Genomic DNA, 10,000 nt, shown 5'->3' with positions numbered 1-10,000 from the left:
TGGATGGCTCAGTGATTAGTGTGACTGATGACTCGATGGCTCAGTGGTTAGTGTGATGATGGCTCGGTGGTTAGTGTGACTGATGACTCGATGGCTCAGTGGTTAGGGTGACGGATGACTGGATGGCTCGGTGGTTAGTGTGACTGCTGTTTGCCGATAACTCTCTCCCTTTCTCTCTCTCTCTCTCTCTCTCTATCTCTCTCTCGTTCTCTCTCTCCCTTTCTTTCTCACTCTACCTTTTCTCTCTTTCTCTCTCTCTCTCTCTCTCTATCTATCTATCTATCTATCTATCGTTCTCTCTCTCTCTATCTATCTCTTTCTCTTTCTCTCTCCCTCCCCCCCCCCCTCTCTCTCTCTCTCCCTCTCCCCTCTCTCTCTCAGCCAGGTGGAGGATACCGTATCATTTGGATCCTGAGTTTGACTCTCCGACACTGTAATATTTTTTCACTGTTTTTATCCGGCATTTATCCATGCCCTATATTTCGCATCATTATTGACATAAGTGCACGTGCCACATCTTGTTTGAATGTTATTTAATCTGATACAATTTATTATTACTATTATCATTGTTATTATTATTATTATTATTATTATTATTATTATTATTATTATTATTATTATTAGTATTAGTATTATTATTATTATCATTTTATTATTATTATATTATTATTATTATTATTATTATTATTATTATTATTATTATTATTATTATTATTATTATTATTATTATTATTATTATTATTATTATTATTATTATTATTATTTTATTTTAGATTGGGTAATTGTAGAAAATTCAGAGTTCCAAAAAACCAACGCCACCGTCGATTATCTCCCCGAAAGGACCACTCCCTCATTTCTTTCAATCTTGACGTTTCAAAACCATGCCAAAAAACCACCACCACATCAACCAGAAACATTAAAGGCATTAATTTGGACAATTTCAGAGGCGATTTAGAAACAAAACTTACTAAAAATTCAATGAGTTCTCCAGACCAGTGGAATAGTTGTCTCATCGAAACGCAGGACAAACATGCGCCATTCAAAACAAGGACCGTCACCAACCGCAAGTATGCTCCTTGGTATACGTCGGACGTTAAAGAAGCTAAAACGAACTGTCGGAGAGCAGAAAGACCGCTGAAAACATCTGGCCTTACGATTCATCGTGAAATATTCAAGAACGCATTTCGTGCCTGGAAGACAACAATAAAAAACGCAAAGACCACGTATCTTCTTTCAAAATTTTAAACTTCTAAATCTTGTAAACAATTATTTAACATCTGCAATGATCTACTTGGACGTGAAAGATGCACTTCATTACCATCTACAACCAATCAAAGAGACTTGCCAAACACATTTGTCAACTTTTTTAAAGACAAAATCCATAACATTCGTTCAGAACTAGATCGGCATGAACCATTTATAGATACAAATACATTCTGTGGTACCCCTTTAGACAAGTTGCAACCAGTTTCACCTAGTTTCAAAAACGAGTTGATAAAAAAGCCCCCATTAAATCATGCGACCTTGATCCCCTACCAGCACAGCTTTTGGCCAGCTCCATCGATACATTATTACCATCCATTACATCAATCATAAATACATCCATACTGACTGGCAAAGTTCCATCGTGCTTTAAAAGTGCCCTCGTCAAACCACTTCTGAAGAAACCATCACTGGACCACAATATATTAAACAATTATCGTCCTGTATCAAATTTACCTTTTTTGTCAAAACTTTTGGAGAAGGTAGTTCTTACACAATTAACATCTCATCTTAAGAACAACAGTTTGGAACAACCCTTTCAGTCAGCCTACAAACATCAACACAGTATTGAAACGGCGCTTCTTAAAATCTTTAATGACTTGTTATGTAATGCTGATGCTAACAATATCAATGTATTATGCCTTTTAGATCTTTCAGCTGCCTTTGACACCATTGACCATGACATTTTGTTAAGAAGACTAGAAAATACGTTCGGCATAAAAGGAATTGCCCTTAAATGGTTTACATCATATTTACAGGATCGATGGCAGACTGTCGTGGTGAATGGTGTTCAGTCAGAACAAGTTTTACTAAATTTTGGAGTGCCACAAAGCTCTGTTCTTGGCCCTGTCCTTTTTACTGTATATATGCAGCCCCTTTCTAGTGTGATATCCAGATTCAATCTGAGTTATCATTTTTATGCAGATGATACGCAAATATATGATTCAGCACCCCTTAGTAATTTACAGTTCTTAATACAACGAATTACCAGCTGTTTTAATGAGATTAAATCTTGGATGTACCACAATAAGTTAAAATTAAATGATAGTAAAACTGAGATTTTAATGTGTGGAAGGCCGAGTATCCTTAAACAGGCAAATAAATCACCTATTACTCACGGAAATAGCACAATAGAATTTTCAAATAAAGCAAAAAACCTTGGCGTCATCATTGATAAAGATCTTTCCATGACAAGTCACGTGAATAACACCATACAATCTATGTACATAGAAATGAAAAAATAAGCAAAATTCGTAATTTAATACCGAAGCATATAACAGAACTTTTAATTAATTCCCTGGTTTTATCTAAATTGGACTATTGTAACTCCCTTTGGGCGAATTTAGCTAAAGACAAAATTAGCAAACTTCAGGTAGCTCAAAATAACGCAGCCAGGCTCATTGTACGCAATAACAAAAAATACCCGTCAGCAACTCTTCTTATCCGTGAGTTACATTGGCTTCCTGATGAAAAAAGAGTTACCTATAAGATTTGTACTGTTGTCTACAAATCCCTGAGCACGAACAGTCCCTCCTATATTAAAGACCTTCTAAACATATATGTCCCCAATAGAAACTTGAGGTCAAGCAATGACCAATCAATCCTTGTCAAAGCTAAGCCATTGCGTAAAATAGGTGAACAGTCTTTTCAATTTTCGGCCCCCCATTTTTGAAACTCTCTCCCGTCACACGTGAGATGCTCGGATTCGTTGACAACGTTCAAATCTCGCTTAAAGTTTTATCTTTTTACGTCATAATGTTGCAATATTATTTTCATATTTTGTTGTTGTTAAATTGAATTCGTATCACGTTTCCTTCACACCTGTCTCACTGTAATATGTTTTGTTTTATATCACTGTAAAGCGCTTAGAGCCTGTGACAACGGGGTAAAGCGCTATATAAATGGCATTTATTGTTATTATTATTATTTTTATTATTATTATTATTATTATTATTATTATTATTATTATTATTATTATTATTATTATTATTATTATTATTATTATTATTATTATTATTATCATTATTATTATTATTATTATTATTATTATTATTATTATTATTATTATTATTATTATTATTATTATTATGATAACAATAATAGCTGTTCGTGATTGTTCGTATTTCAGAAAGCCTTTTTGAAGAAGATCCAATACACTGGACAAGCGTTGCCTTTGAGATTTAAAATGCAATCTTTCAATGTGAGTGTCATTCGCATTCTCATCATTATCATCAACAATAACACCACCATCGTAATCATTATTATCATTATCATCATTACCATCAGTAAAGCGCTGTGATCACATTTAGTGGATATCGCGCTATTTAAAAACTCTATATGGGGGGGGGGCGGTTTATTTTCATTATCATTATCATAATCGCCATCGTTATCATTAACAACAGCATTAACAATCATCAGCACCAACATGATTAAATTTTTTATCGCACAATCATCGTCGTCACCATAATCATTATTATCATTATCATCAGAATTCACCATCATCATCATCATTATTATTTTTATTATCATTATCATTTACATAATCATTATCATAATCCTTCTCCTCATCATCATGATGTTAGTATTCGTCATCGTCATTATCATAATCATCATCATCATCATCATCATCATCATCATCATCATCATCATCATCATCATCATCTTCATGATTATCCTTACTAATGAGGGACCCACTATTGCTGCGGTGAAATGAATGCTCTACTAACAGCCACTCATCTATTTTACTTAAGGTTGAAATTGACACAGATCGAGACCAATCTTTGAGCTATCAATGATCAAAATTGGTCAGGTGATAGAAATCTGTAGGTGCAGGCAATTCAATGTATGTTGATGTTGGTTAGGGACCTTTTTAAAGCGCTTTGAGCTGGATATTGTGCTATATAAATGCTCAAATTTTGTTTTCATATGTGACCCTTCGCCTCAAAACGGTATTAAGTCGGGTTGGTTAGATGTTGACAATTTGATTTATAGCCAGAAATATCGAGAACTGTGTTGAGTTTGTATGATTTATTGAGGAGAATGGATACCATAGTTTAGGATGCTAATGCCAACAATTTATATTTTGACCAGTTAAATTTCGCTTTTAAGCATCTGGTTCGTTCCGACATAACACCGTTTTGAGACAATGGGTCACATATTAGATGGTTATTAATGTAATAATCACAATAACACAACAATGACTGCCAGACAAAGAGGAAATGCGTAAGATCCAGAGTTAACTTGATTGTTAAAGGTAAGATCGATAGTTTGTATCGATATTACAATTCAGTGGTTTTAAATCACAACTCGTGATCCGGTGAGTGTTTGAAGTCGTCGCCCTTTGATCTTTCAAAAACAATGGAAGAGATACGTGGAGTGAGATATCCTGTTACGTCACGTGTTCGTCATACATGCTGACGTCATGCGACTCTTATATAAATTTTCTACGATATTATTATCATCTTTAACTTTAATACTAAATTATTATATTCATTTAATATTCTGCAACATAATTCAAGAAATACTCCGGAAAACATAGTTAGTAAAGTTTCAATCATTTTCTACAGCCCCCGGCTACGAAGGTAATTGATTTGTTCCACTATACAGAAAAGCCTAGGCAAGACCAGATCTTCCCTGACCTTTCTGCTTGTTTCAGCCCCGGAAAGGAGATTTACATCGGGATCACTTTCACAGGTAAACAATTAATTCGTCTTTTTAAAGCCATAACCCTCTCCTTACCAACTATAGGAAAATCGTCACATTTATTACGATAAAAAAATATTATTTTCAATTTGAGCTTTTATATAGAGCAATATCCACTAAACGTGCTCAAAGCGCTTTACAACACTTAACAGGTAGGACGGGACGTGACGCTTGTTAGGCGATATTCTATTTATTTTCCGGCAGAGACAACGCTGTTAACGGCCAGGTACTCATTTTACACCTGAGTACGGTGAGAGAATGTGAGTAAAGAGCCTTTTCCAAGGACTCTACTATGTGCCGAGCGAGGCTCGAACCCAGGAACTTCCGATCCGAAAGCGAGTGTCATACCACCAGACCACATAGCCGAACATTTGTTACGATACAGCCAACATTTTTCTTATTCAAATTTCTTTTGTACATCATAAAATTTTAAAGATATGAACAGTGTGTTGTAGAGCATGTTTTACTAAAGAAAACATGTATCGCAAGAACTTACTGCTATTGTGTTTGAGTGTTAAAATATATATTTTTGTGTTAGTTGGTTGTGAAGGTTTGGGGAAATCCTGAAAATGGCTGGTAAGGAGAGAGATAATGCCCATGGAAGTCGGGAGTTTATCCCAGCTTCTATATGATGAATCGGACAATAGCATTTGCTTGCTATCCTTTCAATAGAATGCTAGTCTATCGCAAAGTACTTTCCAAGAGATCTATTAGATCCAGCTGCCCAGTTACTGCCGGGTGTCAGGTACTGGATCTTGCTTTCCAGAGATCCATTTTCGGTTCTTTTGCTTGTGAAGCGAGTATTCTACAAACTGAGCTATTGCGATACAGTACGCTCTCATATGTACGTTAGGTTATTTTTTAACTATGCTCGGTGTTCAGCGGTACAAAGTCAAGCAATTGAAAGGGTGATTAGTGGCTGGATGGATAAACGTGACTATCAAAAATTTTAGTTCCGTGGGTTAACAACGCCACTACCAAATCATCTCCTTCATCTGTAGTGTTTCATTCATCCTGTATGTCGATAAAGGGGAAATCCGAAACGTCCATTCTATCTGTTTTCGTAATTAAATTGAAGCTTACATTCCATTTCACATTGTTATCTCTTTATTTGAATATTTCTATGTATTTGTCTTTTACAGGACGCTATGACAGAATCTATTCCAGGAATCCCGAAAACTTCAAGGCTGCATTTGGTACAGCCATGATGAAATATAGTGATATAATAAGTCCTATTCGGATTGCCCAGCTCAGGGTATAAAACCCATTCTCTCTCTCTCTCTCTCTCTCTCTCTCTCTCTCTCTCTCTCTCTCTCTCTCTCTCTCTCTTTTTCTCTCTCTCTCTCTCTCTCACACACACACACACTTTCTCTCTCTCTCTCTCTCACACACACACACACACACACACACTTTCTCTCTCTCTCTCTCTCTCTCTCTCTCTCTCTCTCTCTCCCTCTCTCTATATATCTTTTTTCTATAATGTTGCACTCTACTTGTTCTTTAATCTCTTTAAACTTTTTCTCTGTCAATCCTTGAACTTTCATCACATTTCCAATGGACTTTGGACTTAAAATTTTGCATGAAAATATGTTCCAGTTTGTATTATGATCCTTTTTTTGTGTTAATTTGATCAATGTACTGAGGACGAATACAATTTCAGATGCATTGCTTTTTCCGATTTCTTTCAATAGAAACTGTAATGAACATTAGGCAACGCCATGACACAAGATCGAAGGGCTAGAGCTCAGGTGGTCGCTGGTTCGGATAAATAAATAAGTAAGAACATTAGGCAATGCATACGGCGGCTGTTAGAGAAGACTCTCGCTGGTGGCCTGTCAATGAGACAGTTTGTTGCATACTCTACCAAATCACATATTATTATCACACACTTCGTATCAGTCAACTTATCAGTATGGAAATTTACACATTTACAAGCTACACACTATATAACATAACACCAAAGCATGTGTGTAGTTACAATGGTGCAAATACTGTGTATTCATAAAATATTATAAATTGTGACATTATTTTAAAGTGGTAAATTACGACCTTTTGCAACGCCACCATGAGATCTGCCGTTGTTTAAAAAAAAAACAAACCACAGTATATGCAATGGTAACCAAATAGCGCATACTGTGTTCTTCAATAAAACGTCAGAGATCACGTGGCCTAGGCATTCCATGAAGGGATACAGATAATCCATCAACCAGGATGCGTGGTGTCAATAGGAATCGCATATGTGAGCAATAATCTTGCCAAAAGAAAAAAGAGAAAGTGCTGATGCAGGGCTTGAATCCGGGACCTTCCGGATCACAGTGCAATGTCTTAACCACTTGGTGATTTAGCTCCCCATTACTTAGATGTATATAAATGTTATTCCGTGTACTTTTCATGCCGATACACAAATGGTACTAAACACACCAAGGACAACTCAATAATAATAACGATAGACCACATTATCTCCATTCAACCTGAAGGCTTAACTATCTAAATGGAGAAAATCACCACATAATTGTATAATACTAACGAAAGAGTGAAAATGGAAAGGCTTCGTATGAGAACAAACTGTTTGGTTCTCATACGAAGCCTTTCCATTTTCACTCTTTCGTTAGTATTTTACGATCACCGGCTTCAGGCAGCCCATACCGTTTTCTCACATAATTGTATACAATCTGCAATGATGGCCAATCAGTTGAACTTGAACTTGAACTTGAAATATGTTCATAATTGTAAACACGCCTAACAGGCAAGACGTGTCGTTGTGTGCTCTGGTATATTTTAATTGTTTTGTGATTTTTTCATATTGATACCTGGACATTTTTACTTTGTTGTACTCGTTAAAACATACTGTTTCTTATTGTATAGTTTTTATCAATTCTTATGAAAGGACTACTGTATAATTCTGTATTTTATCATGGAAACTGTAAGTTTTAAAAGATTTTTACACAATCACTTAATGGCCGCCGCTTTCTTACGAACATTGTTCACCTTATTTTTAGCCGTGATTTACCACCATCATTATTTTAATAATTGTGAACACTTTTATTCAACATCTGATTTTTACAACAGGCCTCGAGGCGGTAAACGTAAACAACGTCATATTCCAGCTGTGATTTTTAACTCAAGTGATCCGATTTTTTACAATAATATTAATAAGAACAGGCCTCGGGGAGGCAAACGGAAACAACATAACATCTCAATGGTAACAACTCGTCGTCCACCCCGCCCCCACACAAACCCCCGTCCACCACCAACACTTGTAACTGTACCGACCACAAACAGTTTCAAAAACGACAACAATAACATTGTTATTGGTCTTCTCAATGCACAGTCCTGCCGTAACAAAACCAAAGAATTAAACGATTTATTAACGGAGAAGAACTTCGACATATTATTTATAGTAGAGACATGGCTTTCACAGTCTGGAGACGACCCAGTTGAAAAAGCTATGACACCCCCTGGGTACCAATTTAGATCGTATCCAAGGAAAGATCAGCGAGGGGGTGGCATTAGCGTATTGTATAAAACAAAATTATCAAAACATGTGGAAATCCTTGAAATGCGCTGCAAAACAATGGAGGCCATTGATCTTAGATTATCCCTCCAGAATACAAGATAGAACTTCAACTGCATCTACCGACCGCCAGCAAACAAGAAAAACAAAATAAAATTACCTGATGTTAGGAAGGAAATCAACAAGATGCTAACTTTGAAACACACGCGTCCTGGCCATTCAATTATACTCGGCGACTTTAATTTTCACTTCGACAACGTCACAGACACCGCTAAATTGCACGAGTCACTATCGGAGAACAACATGTGGCAGATCGTAACAACGCCAACCCACTCTGCTGGTCATATTTTAGATTGGGTAATTGTAGAAAATTCAGAGTTCCAAAAAACCAACGCCACCGTCGATTATCTCCCCTTTTCGGACCACTCCCTCATTTCTTTCAATCTTGACGTTTCAAAACCATGCCAAGAAACCACCACCACATCAACCAGAAACATTAAAGGCATTAATTTGGACAATTTCAGAGGCGATTTAGAAACAAAACTTACTAAAAATTCAATGAGTTCTCCAGACCAGTGGAATAGTTGTCTCATCGAAACGCTGGACAAACATGCGCCATTCCAAACAAGGACCGTCACCAACCGCAAGTGGTATACGTCGGACGTTAAAGAAGCTAAAACGAAGTGTCGGAGAGCAGAAAGACTGCTGAAAACATCAGGCCTTACGATTCATCGTGAAATATTCAAGAACGCATTTCGTGCCTGGAAGACAACAATAAAAAAGGCAAAGACCACGTATATTCTTTCAAAATTCGAAACTTCTAAATCTTGTAAACAATTATTTAACATCTGCAATGATCTACTTGGACGTGAAAGATGCACTTCATTACCATCTACAACCAATCAAAGAGACTTGCCAAACACATTTGTCAACTTTTTTAAAGACAAAATCCATAACATTCGTTCAGAACTAGATCGGCATGAACCATTTATAGATACAAATACATTCTGTGGTACCCCTTTAGACAAGTTCCAACCAGTTTTACCTAGTTTCATAAACGGGTTGATAAAAAAGCCCCCATTAAATCCTGCGACCTTGATCCCCTACCAGCACAGCTTTTGGCCAGCTCCATTGATACATTATTACCATCCATTACATCAATCATAAATACAACCATACTGACTGGCAAAGTTCCATCGTTCTTTAAAAGTGCCTTCGTCAAACCACGTCTGAAGAAACCATCACTGGACCACAATATATTAAACAATTATCGTCCTGTATCAAATTTACATTTTTTGTCAAAACTTTTGGAGAAGATAGTTCTTACACAATTAACATCTCATCTTAAGAACAACAGTTTGGAACAACCCTTTCAGTCAGCCTACAAACATCAACACAGTACTGAAACGGCGCTTCTTAAAATCTTTAATGACTTGTTATGTAATGCTGATGCTAACAATATCAATGTATTATGCCTTTTAGATCTTTCAGCTGCCTTTGACACCATTGACCTTGACATTT

At 36.3% G+C, this 10,000-nt stretch overlaps 1 protein-coding gene across 1 annotated transcript in view; it reads left to right on the top strand.

Annotated features, from left to right (window-relative positions):
* Positions 1–10,000, top strand: part of LOC144959964 (uncharacterized) — a gene marked incomplete in the record, with an annotated part of 73,599 nt that overhangs the window by 51,355 nt on the left and 12,244 nt on the right. Inside the window, 3 exon segments of the mRNA XM_078892844.1 lie at positions 3,392–3,463; positions 4,830–4,956; positions 6,108–6,220. Coding sequence (XP_078748970.1) covers positions 3,392–3,463; positions 4,830–4,956; positions 6,108–6,220 — 312 coding nt within the window.

Source organism: Berghia stephanieae, chromosome 14 (assembly GCF_034508935.2).
Source record: "Berghia stephanieae isolate SIO BIC M18660-M18661 chromosome 14, UCSD_Bste_1.3, whole genome shotgun sequence".
Lineage (NCBI taxonomy): Eukaryota > Metazoa > Mollusca > Gastropoda > Nudibranchia > Aeolidiidae > Berghia > Berghia stephanieae.
This window is presented reverse-complemented; position numbering and strand designations above follow the sequence as displayed.